This window comes from Argiope bruennichi, chromosome 6, assembly GCF_947563725.1.
Source record: "Argiope bruennichi chromosome 6, qqArgBrue1.1, whole genome shotgun sequence".
NCBI classification, from domain to species: domain Eukaryota; kingdom Metazoa; phylum Arthropoda; class Arachnida; order Araneae; family Araneidae; genus Argiope; species Argiope bruennichi.
This window is the reverse complement of record NC_079156.1, coordinates 101161120-101182165: the sequence shown is the minus strand read 5'-3', so window position 1 is coordinate 101182165 and position 21046 is coordinate 101161120. Positions and strand designations below refer to the sequence as shown.

The window sequence follows — 21046 nt, the reverse complement described above, 5'->3', positions numbered from 1 at the left end:
TTTTAGTGGCATCTCGTGTTAAAAAAATTAACCGCCATTATAAATTTAAATTCGAAAGGTTAATTTTAAATTTTTATTAACTTTGTGTTAATCTGCTTTGTAATATATTATAAAAATAAACAAACATCTTGAGAATAATTTATAAACATATATGAACTGATGAAAAATAATTTACAGAATATATACATGGCAGTTATAAGAAATGATGAATTCACATTTAAAGATGATATTGGAATGAGATTAACTATAATGTAATCTGAATATTTCGGTTTTCTTGAAATTGCCGATGATGCGATTAATTATTATGTTAATTACAAATGTGTGATGGCATCATTAAAATCGATCGAATTTTCATAGTTAAGTTTATCTTTGCTTTTTCCATCACAACTTCCAGAATCTTTTACTTTGGGAAAGTTCCACTCTTGAACTTCAGCTGAACCAAATACGGAGAAAATTATTCCTGACGTCATCACAACACCAATAGAAACGAAGAACACTTTATTCCATTGTTCTAAAGTTTGCTGGAAGCAAAATTAAATAAAGTAAGAAACAAGAACTCAAATTGCATCTATAAGGACTGTCTAAATTGACACACACTTCATTTGAATTATTACATAGATATTTGGTAATTACATAGATATCTGTTCTCTGACCGGTTTTATATTAGAATATTAAAATGATTATTAATAAATATACTACCTTAAATATATACGGTTTTGCATTGATTTTATTTTCTACTAGTTGATATACCTAGCAATGCTTATATTTAAATTCTTTCATATGTAATAATTTTAACATAAAAACTATTTTTATATGAAATTTATAATATATAAAAGCGTTTATCGTCTGAAATGCTTTTAATTAAAATTGGAATATCGTTTGAGCCAGACGATTTTTAAAATACAGCGATGGCTAATTTTCTCCATAATTTTTAATATTTATTAATTAATAATGCAAAGTTTGCTCACAAATACTGAAATATATGGTTTTCTAAAAATTAAAATATTGAAATGATTATTAATATGCCAACCATAAACAGTCATTTTGTATTAGTTTTAGATTCTACTAGATGATATACCTGGCATTGCTTTGATTAAAAATTTTTCATATATAATATTTTTAACACAACTATTCTTATATAAAATTTATAATATATAAATTTTTTTTCTCATCTAAATCTTTTTTGTTATTAAAATTAGAATATCAGTTGAGTCAGGAGTTTTTTAAAAACTATCAATGGCTAATTTTCTCCATAAATTTTTAATATTTATTACATTAGTACAGCAAATTTTGTACACAAATGCTGAAATATAAAATTATTAATGAGCATTTTGGGACAGTTAAAATATTAATTTTTCAATATTATAACTATGAAAATAAAGCAAATCAATAATTGTTTTTGATACAAGTTGTTAATTGGCCGCTTTTAAAGTTATCTAATAGAATTTTGCTAATATATTCTGGCAGCAGTTTTTCACGCGTCCTTATGCCGGGTTTACACTCCTCCAGTCATAAGACGGCCAGTAGGAACACATGCGCAGAAAGGGACTGATTTATGTTTGTCACAATTTCATAAGATATATTCATATTTGGCTGTCAATTGCCGTTTCAGCTTCCCTGAATTTTTCTTTTTCCCTGCGAATCGTATTAAAATGATGGATATTTACAAAAGGAACATGATAAATAAAAAAAAGGTCAACATACCTGAATTTGGACAGCTGCATAATGGCGGAATGTAAACCTGGCATTATTCTTCAACAATAAAAACATTTTATTTGCTAATGAATGGTTTACGTTTTTTTTTTTACTTCGTCTAAACTTAAGAGGAGCACTTATGATTTCTTTTAGGCACCGTTCAATCGTTACTCTTAAGGTTTTTTTTTTTTTTTTACTACTCATGTGCATCTCAAATATAACATTGCTTACTTATTATTTCGCAGAAGACGCTGGTAAAGAAGACACAAGTTTTCGGATACAATTATTCTTTAGTCTTATTGAATCAAATTTAGAGTATTTTATAAACCAAATCATTTTTTTAATGAAACAGAACTATCAAAAATTTAAGGTAGAGTAATTCAAATTCTCATCGTTGCATAGCATTTCATTATTTCAAATTCGTCTGCAACTATTTAATTATTTATTATATTTCGGGTATAATTAATAATAATCGGAAAAAAAATCGCATTGAAATGAATTCATTATTGAAAAGAATCTCGCGTCTTTTGTAGACAATATTCTCGTTTGGCAGTTGATTCCACCCTCGTGATGATTATTTGGTACACTCACTCACTCATAGGCTATGATCCAATATTTATTTTATTTGCTCGCAATACACTTTGAACATTAATTTAATACTGTCTTTAAACATCATGAATGTACTATTTTAATACAGTGTTAACTGATGGAATATAACCACTCTCCCATATCTTCTATAACCTCCCTTCTATATGTTCTGCTTCACAATTGGATAACAATCTTTTTCACATGATAATACTATGCATAAAAATCTACTTTAATATGATAAAAAGTATTGTTAAAGACATATAATAAAATAAAAGAGAAGTTAAAGAAATAGTGGTAGAGTACTTAAAAGTGAAGAAGTGCAGAATGTTGGTTAGTTTCTAATTAAATGAGTATTTAATTACTTTTTGTATTTTGAAACGTTTACAGTATTTGTCGTCTGAAATAAGAAGGGTGCTAAATTTGATTTAATTCTTCCAAGTTATTTAGGATTAGATTTGAAATAAACAGATACAGCCACTATGACTTACATTAGGATTAATGAGATATGTATTCTAAAGGGTGTCCTAAAATTGACGCAAGATTTAAATTTGCTACTATTCGTGCAGTAAATTGTTGGCAATCCTTTACTAAACTATTTGACAACTGATAGTGTTTAGGTTAGTAAAAATGGAGCGTTACACGATAGAGCAACGCGTTAACGCAATATTTGAATTAAATAAAAAACACAGTTTCTTTCTGTAAGTTGTTATATGTTTATTGAATTGTAAAGTATACAGGATAGGGTTATGTACAGAATAAAACGTAGGGCAAAAGGCCCAACGGCTTTGCTGGTACATACAACTCTTTTATCGAAATTTTTCACGGCCATTTTGCATAAATGTGGTTGAATTTCGTTAATATAGCTTTGAATTTCCTCCTTCAATGCATACATGCTTGTGCGATAGTTGGCACAGACCTTTGACTTTAAATAATCCCATAAAAAGAAATCCAATGGTGTTAAATCTTACGATCTAGGGAGCCAATTCTCAAATTTTCGAACTCTGGTCGCCAGTCTTTCAGTATTTTTGAAATACTGATCAACAATGAAAGCACTTTGTTCTATTGTGCAATGCGTCGTTTTTAAGAAGCCTAAACTATCAGCTGTCATATGGTTTTTTTAATAGTGCTTCCAACTCTTTATTGCACTATTGGTGACAAATTCAAATCTTGCGTTAATTTTGGGACACCCTTTATAGCGGTGATATATGAAGACTAATCAGCAGTGGCTATTGTAGCAGAATCCATACTAACATGTTCAAAACAATATTTTATTCGACAATCCCTTCACCATATTTCCATATCTTACTAAATGAAAGACATTTCCTGACAAAGAATCTTTACGTTTTAGTGGACGGAGCATATATTTGACAGAAAATGGATCAAGTACATACTATAAGAAGTCCCGAATACAATACTCTATTATATTATTAAATATTTAAAGCACAGAGAAAGATTTTAGCATTAAAAAGTTATTTGGTAGCTCTATTTTTTTTTTAAATTAATCATCCTAAGTAGACAACTTATGTAATTTCTTTGTAAACATTTAAACTATTTTTAAAACATTTTCTTTAAGCATTTTTCTTATTGATATTCAGTGTAATGTTATCACGTACAGTTTTCAAGTTTTAAAGAATCAATATGCTTCGTAAAATTATTTTTAATAAGCTCAGAATTGGGATAAATGCTGTTTGTAAGAGCTGACATTAACATATTGAATAAAATGGCATTATCTTGATCTTTTATTAAGCCATCCTCAATGACGAAATGTCTTTCATCTTGAAATATTTTATCATCCAAGAGATGATCCAAAATGTTCAATGATCAAGTCTCTTTATGCAATATTTCGAATAAATTAAGCAGTTTTTATTAATAGTAAAAGAGATTATTCGTTTTGTTCATCATAAATGATTTGTCTTCCAAAAGTTCAGGAACTCACTTTATTTGATTGGGCTCTACAAGAACTCTCATTTTTAATTTATTTTATTTAGATTACAGACACATTATAAAGCTACACGCTGTTTATTTCGGTTTTTTTTTTTTTTTTGAGATACACTGCATAAATTGAGATACGCTGAATAAATGCATTTGAACACGTTTCTTATACTAAGTTGAAAAAGTTACTTTCTATTTTCGAGATTTGATAGCATTGAGGATTCGTAATCTTAGTTTTTATTTAGATATATTAACGTCCCGTTTTAAAGCAATACTAGGCTATTTTGGGACGGACCTCGTAATTTTCAACCGTGGTTAGATGACATAGGACGAAGCCTGAGCTGGTATCCCCTCTCCAAACTTCCACACCACACCAGCGACGGACTTAACATGCACCAAACCCACTCACATGACGGTTCTTCAGCGGCATCGAGTCACAAATCTGAAGTCCTCCGGTTCCAAAGCCGAGACATTACCAACAGGCCATCGCGGCCCTCTGTAATCTACGTTCTCTTTCAAACTATAATGTTTCCAAATGTCTCCTCAATACCATGAAAATTTTAGGTTTGGATTTCTGTCTCAGGATTTGACTATTATTCTTCCATCGATTTTCTAATAAATTTCCATAATGTGGCTCGTTTTGAGTCGAGCTTTACATCTAGAGGAGAGAAAACGAATATATATTGTAAGACTCTTTTGATTGATTCCGTGCATTTTTAAATATTTTGGGAGCCGCGGTGGCCTGGTAGTAATGTATCGGCTTCGGAACCTTAAGGTCTAAGATTCAAGACCAGATTCCATCGAAGAACCGTCGTGTAAGCGGGTCTAGTGCACGCTAAATCCGCCGGCACCAACGTCCTCCCACTGGGGCAGTGTGGAAGTTTGGAGGGGGGCGGGAGGGTGAGCTCTGGTGCCGCCATTTATACGAAATTTCTAATTTTGCGTAAGGTTCATACCAACTCTATAATTCTTAAAAGTCTCTGAGCTATGAAACTTGAGAATATTGGAATGTTCGAGTTCTTTCAAATTAAAAAGAAATTCCTCCTATTTTCTCAGACACTACAATGTGTCAGTTCATATTCTTGGTACATTGATGAGTATAAAGATGATTTTTTTTACGATCACTTACAGAGGAATGAGTACCAGAAAATGTTCTGAACTATTTTTTCCTTCAAGGTAAGAGGAGGCGTGATCTGAAAGTAAGATCTTGTCTTAGGGACTGCAGAGTTCAGACTCTAGCGAAGAACCATCGTTTAAGTAGGTCTGGTGCACGCTAAATTAATCGGGTCCAGATGTCCTCCCACTGGTGTGAAATTTTGGTAAGGAGGTGCCAGCTCAGGTGTCGTCTACGCTCTGACCATGGTTCAAACTTTTTAAATTCTTTTAAAATGAAGTACTCTAACGAACAGAGAATCATCCTCAGGTATTCAATTAATCGCATATTAAATAATGGGTGATTTATATATTATTTTTTTTACTATTTAAGGGCTTTGACGGAGCGAGCTTTTCGAATGGGTTTAAAGCCATTTTATTTTGTTATTGGATTATTATGTTCACATTCTAAGAAATGAATAAATTAACATCCAGTAAAACAACAGGCCAAGATAGTCTAAAAATTGATGCAGATCTATATATAATTCTGATGATGAAACCATTATAAAATTTGTATCAATATTTATTAATCTTACTCAGTGAGTTTTTGAAATATCATGTTTACGTACACATGGAAGAAAGTTAGACAAATATTCTGTTGATAGATTTTATCAAAATCGATTTGAATTTGTAAAGTTCATGTTGTTTCTTATGACACTTGCCATGGACAAGCACGCTGTTCGAAGAGAGCCGGTTTATGCCTGAGGGGGAGCGCCTCTTGTTTCTATAGTAGCGCCATCTAGGGCCAAGAGAACGACTTAGCTACACACACGCCACACCCCTTTTTAAGGGCCGGACTTCATTCACACATTTCATTCACTCATCCACAGATCGTAATTTAGACCTGAATCAGAGAACGATCACCCCTGATCCGGTACCCCCAGTGGTATTACTCTTGACATGGAGGACTATATGACCTCGACAGATTTATACGCGCGTCAGTCACCAAGCACGCGGGGAATCTTCGGCTGGCGGGGTTCGAACTCGCAATCTAAGGGACGCGAATCCAACGCTCTACCAACCAGGCTATCCCGGCATACAAAGTTCATGTAAAGGCTACATATCAAACTATGTATATCTTGGTCCTTTCGTTTTTGAATTATTGTGATCCCTTATTTTAAAGATATACTAACGTCCCGTTTTTAAAGCAGCGTCATGTATGTTTTAGAACAGACTTCGTATTTTTGAACCACTGCTAAATGACGAGAGTGACATGTGAATGAGTTTTTTGCAACAAACTAACCAGAGAACATTTGGCACCGACAGATTTAATATGTACTATACTCGCTTATATATTGTTTCTTCATTGGAATTGTGTCTTGAAATTAGAAACGTTTTGATCCTAGAATCAAGAATTTACCATTAAGTCAATACGTTTTCTTTATAAGCACACTGGTCGACAACATACATGGTTGAAATAATATATTCTTCTAAAATAAGGTGATCTAGCACTGTAAATTCATCAAAATCGCAACGTCAAAATGATTGAAGTTTATTGTAATTTATTTTTATATATTTAGAAGAAAATAAAAAAATGATTCCACGAACTATATAAAATCTTTAATACGGAAAAAGAAAAATCCTAAGGTTTATAGATTCTAGTATTTTTGTGAGATGCAGAATTTATTGTTTGATATATTTTTCACATTACTTTAAAATTTAGTTGGAAACCATACTGAAGGTATAAGTATTTTTATCGTTTTGAAGGTGGCAATATAAAGGCGGAGTGTTTATATATATATATATATATATATATATATATATATATATATATATATATATATATATATATATATATATAAAGCAGAAATTGAAACATGTAAAATTTTCAACTACAAAAATTATAAACCTTATATTTAAAAATTAAAGAAATTGATAGGTGCATCAGTTAATTTCTAATATAAATCTTACCTCATCGTTCGTCAAGAAACCAACAAGAATCGGCATGACAAATCCTGACATGCTTGACACAATGCTGCTGACTCCCATTATTGTTCCTAGAAAGGATAAAGTTTGAACACGATCACCATGAATGATATGCATTGAAAATATGCTTTTAATATTTTCAAAGGATTTATTTTTTCCGTTTCAAATATTATTATTTCAAATAATTAAATACTAATAATATATCTAAAATTACAACTTTAAATATTCCGATAAATACTCTCTAAAACGTTTTTCTTTTAATGTTTCGCCAATCCCCCGGGGAGCGCCTCGTAATTGAGGATGAGAAGCTTCCGGCTTGGTGGTTGGTTCTCGCTACCCTTATCGGTACAGAAAAAGGCGAGGGTTTGGCTTCTTCCATCGATGACGGGACGTACTTCCCAATGGAAGGGTTGTACCGTGGCCGGTGGGTGATGGCCCTTAGGACTCAAACACAGTTCCTGACAGTGCTTTTGTTGCGGCAGTTCGGTCATTCAGATTTTTTCGCGTAGTTTCGAGTAGCCAGTTTAAGGCTTTGTTTCGTGAACTATGTTTGGTAAGAAAAAAAAAATATTTGTTGAAGTATTTTGAACTGTGCCGAAAGAATACTATATTTTCGATGTCGACATAACAAGAGAATGAATCAGAATAGATGTCCAATTTCAATGAGAAACAAGTAATTAAAATATTTGCTGTAAATATTCATACTTTAAGAAGAAATAAAATTAAATTTGGAATGCAATTCAGTCACAGATGTTCAGCATTTAATCCTTTTGTTAGATAACATATATCAAATCTATAATATAATTTTCCCTAATCTTTCTGTAGAAAGGTTTCAAATACTAACGGGAAGGCGTCATGGAGACACATTTGTCCATTTTTTAGCACCTCATCATCGGAGATTGAGCCAACACAACCCTATCACCAATATCTGTTCTCCTATACCCACTTATTTACCGGGCAGCTTTTCATTTCCATTCTCCCCCCCCCCCCTTCCTTCAGAACAGTGTCCAAAGCAATAATTCTCTATCTCTGTCTCTCAGTAATAAATCGAGCAAGTGTCTCCATATTCAATAACAATTATCATTGAAAATCATTATCATAATATCGACGCAGGAATGCTTATGTCGTCTGGTAAAAGTCATTCACACTTAAATTGTATTCAAAACTTGAATGTTCTTTAGATACAACTGTTTGAAATGAATAAAAAAAAGAAAAAATTTAGTGATATTTAGTGTTACTCTTCTGTACTCTGTGAAATATAAATTGTTTACAATGCTTTCAAATTATTTTCGATTAGAGAAGTTGATGGGCAAAAAAAGCTTAAGTTTTCAAATTTTGTACCTTGCTTTCACACTTATTTTTTTAAATAATATCTTCCAAGACATGCAATAAAATCACTTTCCATTCACATTTTTTAAATAATATTTTCCAAGGCAGGCAATAAAGTAACCTTCCTTTCACATTTATTTTTGAAATAATATCTTCCAGGGCATGCAATACAGTAATCACAAATCTAATGTGTCAGTTTTACTTGCGGAATTTAGTAGTGACCATAATATCATTTCACTTACAAAACTTACTTATAAATTCACTATATTATATTATATATATATGTAACATTATTTGTTGTGAAGCATGATGCAGTTTGAAGACAGTGAAGATACTTTTAAGATTTTTAAATTCTTTTTAATCCACCGGGAAAGCATAATTATTTACAAGCAGAGACGCGGACAAAACGTCCGCCACAGAGCAGTACAAAAGCCGGAGTGGGGAAAAAAGGGCCGAAATAAATTATCCCTAGCCTTATATAACCTTAGATTTTGACAGGGAAAATATTTCTTCATTGTGCTAATATATTATTAGGATTCTGATAGGGATTTCTGACGCATGTCGATCACATGTAAGGGAAACACAGGGATCTTTTAAGAAAGAATGTGCTTACTGGACATTTTTACCCCTTCACGCCGAGCGTGTGAAAATATCGGCGTTTAGCTGACTAAGCAATTTTATAAAGCTGCTCTTGAATTAGTTAAGTGGAGAAAGTGGAATTGGATCACGAAATAAGAGAATATTTTTTGAATGAAGTTACTATGGGCTAAAATACGATAAAATCTAGGAAATTAATTATATTCAAATTAAGAGTTTAAAATATCATTATATATATATATATATATATATATATATATATATATATATATATAATGATAATTCTAATTTCAATTTAATTAATTTCCAAGGTTTTATCTTAATTTAGCCCATAGTAACTTCATTCTAAAATAAATATTTAATTTAATAATAAATAAATAATAATAATAAAAATAAAATTTATTTCGTGATCCAATTCCACTTTTTCTACTTAACTAATTCAAGAGTAGCTTTGTAAATTGCTGAATCGCCTAAAAACCTAACTTTTCAACATTCCGCGTTAAGAGAATACCGCTGACGAGATACATTCTTTTTTAAAAGATCCCCGTGTTTCCCCTACCTCTTTGACGCATGTAACGATAATCTCTATAGAAATCATAATATATTAGCACTGTGAAGAAATATTTTCCCTATCAAAATCTCAGGTTATATAAGACCAGGGATAAAATGTCCAAGAGCTTTTCCCTCATTCCTTTTCTGTGTCGTTCTGTATGCTCATCGCTTGTACATGTGCCTGCTTCTTCAAAATGAAATAAAACGACGTTACGAAATCAAAAGTATCTTCACTATCTTCAAACTTCATTCTGTTTCACATAAAATAATATTTTATATATATATGTGTGTGTGTGTGTGTGTGTGTGTGTGTGTGTGTGTGTGTGTGTGTGTGTGTGTGTGTAACATTTTATGTGAAGCAGGAGGCAGTTTGAAGACAGTGAAGAGACTTTTTATCTTTTGAAATTCTTTTTAATATCCATCGGGAAAGCATAATTATTTACAAGCAAAGACGCGGACATTTCGAGTCCGCCACAGCGCATCACAAAAGCAGAAGTGGGGAAAAAGGACGAAATAAATTATCCCTCGCCTTATATAACCTTAGATTTTGATAGGGAAAATATTTCTTCACAGTACCAATATATTAATAAGATTCTGATAGGGATTTCTGACGCATGTCAATCACATGTAAGGGAAACACAGGGATCTTTTAAGAAAGAATGTGCTTACTGGACATTTTTTACCCCTTCACGCCGAGCGTGTGAAAGTATTGGGGTTTAGCCGATTCAGCAATTTTATAAATCTTCTCCTGAATTAATTAAGTAGAGAAAGTGGAATTGGATCACGAAATAAGAGAATATTTTAGAATGAAGTTACTAGGGGCTAAATTAAGATAAAATCTTGGAAATTAATTAAGTTGAAATTAAAGTTTAAAATATCATTATATATATAGATATTGAGAAATTATCAGGAATTCCGTTGGGTTGCTACACTTGTTTATGAAACACTTTATATATTACTGATCATTTAATTCCTTTAACCTTCTTATAAGCCCTATCGATATTTCTTCTTGGAGGTAAAGTTTGTTCATCTATATATACATAAAAAATGCGGATCAAAACTCGTGCTGCATCTATTATCTTAGAAAGGTGTTTTTTTCCCTTATGGGACACAATAAAAGCAACACCCACTTAAAAAATGCAGTGGAATGGAAAAATCGAATGTAAGCAATGCAAAAAAAGCAATAATTACACTAATTAAATATATGTCAATACCTGCAAATGTTGGAGACATATCAACGGCGACGATCATGCAACCTGCAAAGGACAGACCGACAGAACCCATTGCAAGAATTGAAAATGGAGCACTCATTGATTTGTCACATCCCGCAGCATAGATACCTAGCAAGCAAAGGGAATAGCCCAGACAAGCTGAAAAAAATAAAGCAAAAATTTAATTCATTCACATTGAAAAATTTTACATATTCAACGGAATATAAGAATAGGTAAAAGAACTATGAAAATGCTAAATATTCGCAACACTGATACTTAACTCATCAATAGAAGATTTATTACGGCCTTATTTGAATCATTATATTTATTACGTTATGAAATTGTAAACACTTGAAGCATTCAAAACCTTTTACATATACTGTTTTGATACGTACAAAATCTCTGAGAAACTGGAAATAAAATACAGTTAAGTTTTTGGGAAATGGAAATTCTGGTTTGGTTATATTAACGTCCCGTTTGAAGCAACACTAGGACTATTTTGGGACGGACCTCGTCATTTTGAACCACGGTCAGATGACGAGGACGACACCTGAGCTGGCACCCCCCCTCTCCACACCACACCAGCGGGAGGGCGTTTGGTCATGACGGATTTAACGTGCAACAGACTCCCTTACACGACGGTTCTTCGGTGGAATCGGGTCACGAACCTCAAACCCTCCGGTTCCGAGGCCGAGACCTTACCACCAGGCCACCGCGGCCCATGGAAATTCTGAATCAAATATGAATCATGAAATCATGTCTAAACTGTAAACTTAAGAATCGAATCTAAAGCTCGCTTAAATTTTATAACATAAGATTTAATATTTTAAAATAAACATTTTCAATTTTTTTAGCAAAAGAATATATTGACAACATATATAAGTTCATTCCAATTATTCATATTGATTCAACGACATCTAAATTTTTGTATAATTTTTTTTGTATCTTAATATCTCATTTTGAAGCAACAAAAATACCAATTTTGAAGCAACAAAAATACCAATTTTGAAGCAGGCTTTCAAATTATGAATCGTGAACAACTGATGAAGCTGACGTCGGAATCGGAAATGTTTTCAAAATCCTACATCAAATTAGCGACAAGAAATCTGAAATTCAATTTCAGATTTAAGTTGTACATACACACTGGAAACTTCGAAAATCGTTCAAAACAACGAATATTTTTTTATTGCTTCAAAATGTTCTCTGATTCTTTAGTTTTCGAACAATACCAGGATGTTGTCAATATTCGGAATATTTCTCGAGTTATAGTTATTTTTCTTGAGGTACTTTTACTAAAGTTTCGTTTTTTTTAAAACTCATTTTATGAAGAATGATATTTTTTCACTGTGTAGCTTCATTCAAACAATCATAACTCAACAACAAATTAACCAAATTATTTATATATCAAAATAATCTGTATGAAACAGTGGATGTTTTGTACCTCAATCAAAGTTATATTTATAGAAATAAATTTTTAATCGCTATTTAAAAGTTAAAATTACAGAAAAAATCTCGTTTTTTTCTATTCATCGTTGATGAACAAATTGTTAAAAAAAAACTATATATTTTTATAACTTGATTGAGGTAGACAACATGAAGACTAATATTAGGAATAATTTTCAACTAAAATTATGTGTCTGTACAAATTAGAATTTAAGATATCATGTTTCAAAAAACATGCTAATTAGCTCATTAAATATTAATTAATTAATAATTAGTGTAATATGGTTTTTTTCTCACTGAAATAAGTTTAAACATATATTAATGACCTACTGTAAAAAAATTGGATTTTTAAAGTTCAAATTAAAAAAAAATCTTCTAGTGTGTACGTACACCTTAACCCGTGTCAAGTTCACATACAGTGTGTAAAAAAATTTCCTTAAGGAAGACAAATTTAAAAATAAACTAGTATATTTCCGAGTCTTTGCTTATTATCTTTGTAAACTACTTATATACTATGAGTCATTAAAAGGGAGTTTCATAATAAATTTCTCTTTTTTACAAAACGCAACACATCTTTTTGTAAAAATAAATGACAAAGTATCATGCAAAAAAAAAAAAAAAAATCGTACGCAATATACAAATTTTTCCTGGCGTGTTTCACAGCTGACCTGCAATGAGTATTCGAAGTTTGTTGGTTTGTCAAACACAACATAACAACAGTTGTTTAATTCCAATTCGTAGATGATAGTTTTAAAATGGAAGTTTCGAAAGCCAAATTCCAATTCGTAGATGATAGTCTTAAAATGGAAGTTCCGAAAGCCAAATTCCAATTCGTAGATGATAGTCTTAAAATGGAAGTTCCGAAAGCCATTCGAAGGTTCGTAATGTCGAATCATGGTATGGGAGTGTATGAGTGCTGCTGCTAACGGAAATTTATGTTTTATAGAAAGAAATATGGATAGGTACATGCATTTTGACATTCTAAACAAAACGTTTTAACTAGTACAGAAAAAATGTCTCTTCGAACTGACTTTACTTTTCACCAAGACAACGAGCCTAGCACTCAGAATTTTCAAGAGTGGTGCCTCCATCATGTTAAACAACAGTTTTATAGCTCTCCCAAGTCTCCCGATTTTAACCCTATAGAGCATTTATGGGAAGAAATCAGGCTTGAGCAAAAAATATGACACAAAGAACAAGGTTGAATTCAAAAGGATCATTTAGGGCATTTGGAGCAATATTTCAACAGAAACAACAGCAAAAACATTTATGGGGGTAATACCAGAACGCTTGTGAGAAGTGGTAAAGGCCAAAGGAGCTACTTATCATTAAATATAAGTTGGCCAACATGGAAAAAAATTTCATGTACTATGTCATACCGTAAAACTTTTTTTTTATCCTTATTAGTGAACTTTTTGGGTTCTTTCAATTTACGTATTTAGTTTTCTCCATAGGTGTTAAAAGCCAATTTCTAAATTTTCATGTTTTGTGTTAAAAATTAAACTCTCATTAACAGTCATAGCCGCGTATTAAAACTTTTTTACCCACTCTACGCCCCCCCCCCAGGAGGGAGCACCTCGAAATGTGGCTATGAGATGAGATGTTTCCTGCATGTTGGTTGGATCTCGCCACCTTGGAGGGTCCACGAAAAGATGGGGGTTTGGCTCCTCCCATTGATGACGGGACGTACTTCTTTAGGGAAGGGTTGTACCATTGCCGGTGATGGCCCTTAAGACTTAACTCAGTTCTCGGCAGTGTTGCTATCGCGGCGGTCTGGTCATTCAGTATTTATTATCCGTGGATTCGAGATTTTGAGCTTTGAATTCTTTCAGTCACAAAGTCGAGACCGTGGTCCCCGTCCCAAAGATTAACACGGATTAAAGAAGAACAAGAAATTAAAATAAATCTTAGATGTAACAATCTAAGAGAAAAATTACATAGAAAATTGCATCCTTTACGAACTTTATCTACTCCGACATACTCATGCTTGTTTAACCATCCAGAAATCCAACTGACCAACACAGCTAGAAAAGTCTGTAAAACAAATGGTACGGAGGCAAACAGTCCATTCTGAAAAAAAAAATGTATAATATATTAAATAAGTTGTTAGCAATTTCATTTTGCTTGAATTAGAAATGTGAAAATACTTAATGTCTAAGGCACTTCTATTCAGTTTAAGGTAGCTAGTAGCAATTTCATCGAAAATCGATAAACCATTTAAATTTAATTGCGTCCGATAAGTTCGTGGGTAGAGTTAATCAGAAAAGTTCCTTGTTAACTCTATTTATTTTTCATAATATGAAAAAGAAATAATGTTTTTCTTATATCTTAAATATTATGTAAACATCGGTGAAATATAGTTTCGAACTTGAAAACCTCCGGCTCCGGTGCCGAGACTTTGCCATCAGTGTGGCATCCAATTATTATGCGAGGAAGAATTTGTTTTTTCTTTTAATAACATTTAAATTGGAGAATCATCTCCGGGAGACATTTTAACCATAACTTTCGAAGGTTCATTTTATGTTTGAAATATTTGTGGGAAAAAATGACAAAATGGTTAACAATTTTTCGTAAATATTTTGCAATATTTCCAATAATGTGAAATAGCATTGACTCAATAAGATTAATTGTGATGATTAAAAAAAATGACTGTTAACCTTTTGAGTAGAATGCCAGAGTATATTAGTCAGAATATTTGGAATTCAAATTTCGTAATATTCGATTCTTTTTAACAGTATCAAAGTGTAAGGCCCGTTTCTCTGTTCCCAACGACAGAGACCGCAAGCAAGCGAGAAGGGGAATAGTCACGTGGTATCCGAGGGGGGGGGGAACCAAGAGAGGGATGAAGAGGAAGTTGACCAGGGAGATAAGGGGCGAAGAAAGGAGAGCGAAGGTTGAGTCGTTTTCCGTGGACGAAAGGAACTTGATGTTATTTTCAGGCATTTTATTTTAATTCGCGTATATAAATTTATGTAAATAATATTATAATCTATAATAGAATGGTTGTTGGATTTATTTCTACAAGATTATCATAATTGAGCAAGATGATTTATCTAAAATGACCGCTTTGGCCTAGGCGGAAAGGTGGCGCTAGCAATTTTGCTGTAACAGCTAGAAATACACATTAGAATTGGGGAACTTTACTTAAAGGGTGTCCAAAAATTAAACGAAGATTTGAATTTGCCACCATTCGTAAAGCGTTTGCAACCCTTTTTAAGAAACCATTTGACAGCTTAGGGTTAGTAAAAAAAAGAGCGTTATACGATAGAACAACGTGTTTTCATTGTTGAACAATATTTCAAAAATTATGAAAGTCTGACGGTCACAGTTCAAAATTTTGAGAATTCGCCCCTTAGATCGTGTGATTTAACACCACTGGATTTCTTTTTATGGGGATTTTTGAAGACAAATGTCTATGCCAACACGCCTACAAGCAAGCGTGCATTAAAGATGGAAATTCAAACATTGCATCAACGAAATTCAGCCATATTTATACAAAATGGTCATGGAAAATTTCGACAAAAGAGTGTGTATGCGCCATTAAAGCCGTGGGGACCAATTGTACTATATGTTATTCCATACATAACCCTGTCATGTGCACTTTACAATTCATTAAAAATATAACAATTTAAAGGGAAAAAAATGTGTTCTTTATTTAATTCAAATCTTGCGTCGACACGTTGTTCTATCATGTAATGCTCCATTTTTATTAACCCTTAATTATCAACTGTCAAATGATTTTTTAATAGGATTGTTACGGCGGTAGGCCTAATTCTGGCAAGTAATAAATTCGTCGATAGTGAAAAATTTAAGATTAATGGACTTAATCGAATCCATATTAATTATAAAAATAAATTTATCACTATTTTCATAATAAACGATCAATAAATACAAGCAAAGTAAAAGTACGTGTACTCTGTATGAGTAGAAGTATTTTTTAACAGGATATAGGAGGCGACACCATACATTGCAACAGGAAGTAGCAGGTGGTACGAACATCCCGGCCCCCGTTGAAAAACAAATTTCAACAGATAAATAAATACAAATTTGAGAACATAAATACAATAATAAATGATAAATCAAATGAAATATAGGCAAAAAAAAAAATTACAAGTAAATGCAAATACACTAATATATAAGTAATAAAAGAATGATAACTAATAATTAGAACATTTTTTATACAGTAGGTAAAATACAGACATCTGCTATTTCTTTATATCTTCTGATATTTCTTTTAATTATTTTTCTTTCTGGAAGTTTAATATTAACAACTCTAATTTTATTATCTTTCCCACGAAAAAAGTCTGTAATTCTACCAGTGATCCATTTGGTCTTTGGGTAAATTACTCATTAATTGATTTGACATCACAGATTTATTTTTAAAACAACTTATAGAATTGTGAACAATTAGACGTGTTCGATTTCTGCCATTAAGTAGACAATATTTATGACGAACATGGTAAAGCAAATTGTTAGAATCAACATGAAAGTATTTATTATGATAATATCTTATAATCATTAAAGTTATAGCATTCTTACTAGGTAACACTATAGGACATTTTTCCTTGAAAGACAAAGAGGAGTTTTGCAATCTGCCTCCAACACGAATATTATTTTCATCAATAAAACAATTTAAAGAAGCAAGTTTGTTATTACAAGGTACAGGTTCACCTTTGAATAAATTTTTAAATTCACTAGGAAATTCTATTTTTTGAACAGTATTTAATAACCATCTCTGCTCCAGTGAGCTCTTTGTGAGTTAAAGGCCCAGTGATGCGTATGTCACTTGGTGACTTGGCATTTTTGATGAATTTGAAAATATAACTAAGAATACGAATTAATTTACAAAATTTATTAGTTACAGAAACAATCTTATGAAATAAGTCAATTTTAGCTGATAGCAGCAGAGTTTTAGTTACAGAAGTTTTAAATTCCTTCTTAATGTCATCAGTTGTTAGAATGTTCAGCATGTACAAGCTTTGAAGTATCGGGGCCCTTCCACCACAGTTCACTCTTAAACAAGGCTGGGGCATTCAAACCTCTGGATAGGAGGTCAGCTGGATTACTTTCAGACGATATATGTTGCCACGAAAGAAGAAGAGTTGAGAAGAGGAGGTGAAGTCCTTATCCAACTAAAGGTAATTGTGGAATCAGAAAACAAAGTTATTTCCTAAAGATCAGTCTTGAGTGCAGCCACAACTTTGTTTACCAGCATGGACAGCAGGAGGCAGGCAGAAGCTTCAACCGGGAAATGGATAGTCTTGAGCGGAGCTACCCTTGATTAACTACAAAGAAGGCGACAGTTTTTGTTACCATTCTTTGCGTAAACAGAAACATATACAACAGCTGCAAATCCCTATTCCGAAGTATCGGCGAATCCAAGAAGTATGAGTCTTTCAGGATGCTCTATTAGGACAAATCTTGGGATTTTAAGTTTTTCTAAATCCGGTAAGGATTGGACAAATGAAGTCCATTCGTTGAAAACTGCTATAGATAGTTTCTCATGCGACTCTAATTTAAGTAGCCATAATTTTTGCATGAAGAATTTGGCTTTGCTTATTATAGGTCCTAAAAGACCAAGAGGGGCATATAGGCGTGCGATTTGAGAGAAGATATCTCATTTCGTGAAGATCGAATTGGTAGGGGGAAGAGAAACCTTGAAACAAAAAGTGTCTGAAGAACTATTCCACAAAACACCCAAAGTTTTTACAGTTTCATCAGATAACTGATTGAAATTTAAGTCAGGAGAATCACTGTTTGCATGTGAGAAACACCATTTGTGCAAGCTCATTCCTGCACTTTTAAAGAGAAGAATAAGTTCAGTTTTTAAAAGTTCAAGTTCATGGAGACTAGAGCATCCAGTTAAGATATCATCTAAGTAAACATCCTGCAGAACAACATTAGCTGCAATGGGAAAGTTGTCTTTCTCATCCATTGCAAATTGCTTTAGAACTCGCGTAGACAGGTAACATGCGGGTGTTGTTCCATAAGTGACTGTTTTCAATTTATAAATTTGAACTGATTCTTTCGGACCCTTTTTCCAAAGGATTTTTTGAAAATGTCTCTGTTGGGGATTTACTTCAATTTGTCTAAACCAGTGGTTCTTAACCTTTTTAAGCCGCGACCCAAATTTGAGAAATGTTTGAGAAAAAGTCAAAATTTTTTCATTGCTTTATTTTAGATCTTATTTTTAAAAAATCTTCAATACTACGATGATGATTTTTTTTAACTTACAAATTTTTTTATTTATTTTTTTAATAATAAAGATAAACAAAAGTGCCTTCGATCCATAAGAAAAATATCTTCATCTCTAGTTGTTGTTGACATTGGTTTGCAAAATAAAATGTCCTCCTGTATATATGTTAAACCTGGATACCGTACGTAAACCATGAGAAACTAAAATGTCTGAAATTTGGTGTATTACTAACTTTTTTGGTTCGACTCAGCGCGACCCAAGAAATATGCTTCGCGACCCATAGGTTATGTCACAGCTAAAGAAATGAAGATATTTACGCGCACGAAGCATTATAGAAAATAAGTCTTCTTGAATTGTACCTTCTTTACATAGAACATCATTAAGGGAGATATTTAAATTAGGTTTTGTGAGCCATTGGGAAAGACTCTTAAAGGACGAGCACGATTGCCAGATCTATGTACACAGTGGTGTGGAATAAAGAATCCATCATCAGATTTTATTTCATCAAATTTCAAAACTTCTTCCATATGATCTAAAGATATTCTTCAATGAATTCTGTGTAAATAACTTTTAATTTGTTATCACGGTCTAGACGTCTCCAGAGTTGATCAAGGCGTTCAGACGCAATGGTTCTAGAATCCCTTAAATTTACATTTTCTTCAATATTTGGCTTGGTAGAAAAACAGACTATCTACCACAAGGTTTCCTAATGTGCGTTCTTTTAAAATGATCTTCAAAGTATGAAAGTTCATCGTTAAATTTAGTTTGCACTTCAGAAATATTTTCTGTTTCCCAAAAAGAGCGTAGTGTGTCATCTAAGTTACTTAAATTCTTTGAGAGGAAACAATGATTTGGATAGCAAGATTCATCATTATACGATAAATCCAAATAATAAATCCAAATTTAGATTCTACTAATCTGAAGTCAGAGTTAGGCAATTTTATTTGGTTTGGACCAAAAATATCAAAAAAGAGTTCACTTCCTAACAAGCAAGAAATTTCTGAAGGTTGATTAAAATCTTTAACCGCAAGAATACAACCTGGAGGAATTGTAAGTTTCGAAATATTTCTTTTTTGAAGGATGCATTTTTATTATCTCTGTAGTGAGGAAAAAGTCAACATCATTCAAGTGAAATGTATCATCAGAGTTCGAAACAGCTGCCTTTGCAAAATGATTAATTCTTGAAATAGAATTTTTATACCTTGTACGGTGGAGTTGGTTTTAATTTATTTAATCCTATCATATCTGCTGCCTTTAAAGTTAAATAATTATTTTCGGAAGCCGAATAAAAACGCAATGAAGCTTTATTTTCCCCTTTGGACCATGAATACAAATCATAGCAGTATTAAGCAATCCTTTGCTTATAAAATCGCTTTTGGAAAACAAGGTCACTGATGACTCAGACGCTTCACTCGCTGCAGGATAATTTATTTTTTGATTAGTAACGCATTTACAGTGGCTCCCAAAACTGTTCGTACACCAACACGAATCAATTAAAAACCTCATTATTTACCATTATATATTCTTATTTTTACATGAAAATTCTTTGATAGCATATTTTTACAGTTCTTAATAAAGCAGTGAATAATAAATTTTAATTACGATGCAAATTATTTTTTTAAAAATGACAATAAATAAAATTGCACAAAAATAGGACACAAAAGTGATCATACACTTTAAAAAAACGTCACTAAATATTAAATTTTCTAAATTTTTATAAATGTTTAGTATTTAGTAGGATATCCTTTATTCTTTATAACAGCTTTTAAACGTTTGGGCATGGATTTAACTAAACGGTCGGTTACTTCTGCACCGATCTTGTTCCATTCTTCGATCATTACTGTTTTCAGTTGAATTTTCGATTTAATGTCGTGACTTCTTATTCGCACCTCTAATTCTTTCCAAATATGTTCTATAGGGTTTAAATCCGGTGATTGAGCTGGTGTTTTAAGGGTTTGAGGGCAATGATAGAGGCAAAAAAGACGAACATTCATGGCTGTGTGCTTAGGATCGTTGTCTTGGTAATACACAAAGTTGTTTAAAATGCCCAATTTTTGTGCTGACACTTTTAAATTATTATTGAGAATATTTATATAAACTCTATGATCCATTATACCATCAATGAATACTAAATTGCCTACTCCAGCCGCTGACATACACCCCCAAACCATGACACCTCCACCGCCATGTTTTACTGTTCCAACTAAATTCTTAAGATTAAGTTCGTTTTTTTTTTTTTTTTTTTTTTTCCTTTCTTTTCATACAATGATTCTCCCATCCGACCCAAATATGTTAAACTTAGTTTCATCTGCAAATAAGACACGATTCCAATAGCTATCTGGCTAGTTTATCATAGATTTGGCAAATTTAAGCCTAGCAATTCTGTTCTTCTGACTTACAAAGAATTTTCTTCGTGCAGAGTGGC

At 32.3% G+C, this 21046-nt stretch overlaps 1 protein-coding gene across 2 annotated transcripts in view; it reads right to left on the bottom strand.

The window, feature by feature from the left end:
• The window catches only part of LOC129972423 (putative inorganic phosphate cotransporter), a 76907-nt gene continuing 55861 nt past the window's right edge, over nucleotides 1-21046 (bottom strand). The window contains exons 8-11 of one of the 2 annotated variants that reach the window (XM_056086559.1): nucleotides 14363-14495; nucleotides 10986-11141; nucleotides 7279-7364; nucleotides 1-521 (exon numbers count right to left, since the gene is read on the bottom strand). In XM_056086559.1, the coding sequence (XP_055942534.1) occupies nucleotides 312-521; nucleotides 7279-7364; nucleotides 10986-11141; nucleotides 14363-14495 (585 nt within the window). In that variant the 3' untranslated portion in view covers nucleotides 1-311. The remainder of the gene's footprint in view (nucleotides 522-7278; nucleotides 7365-10985; nucleotides 11142-14362; nucleotides 14496-21046) is intronic. The other variant, XM_056086558.1, reaches the window with a different exon arrangement.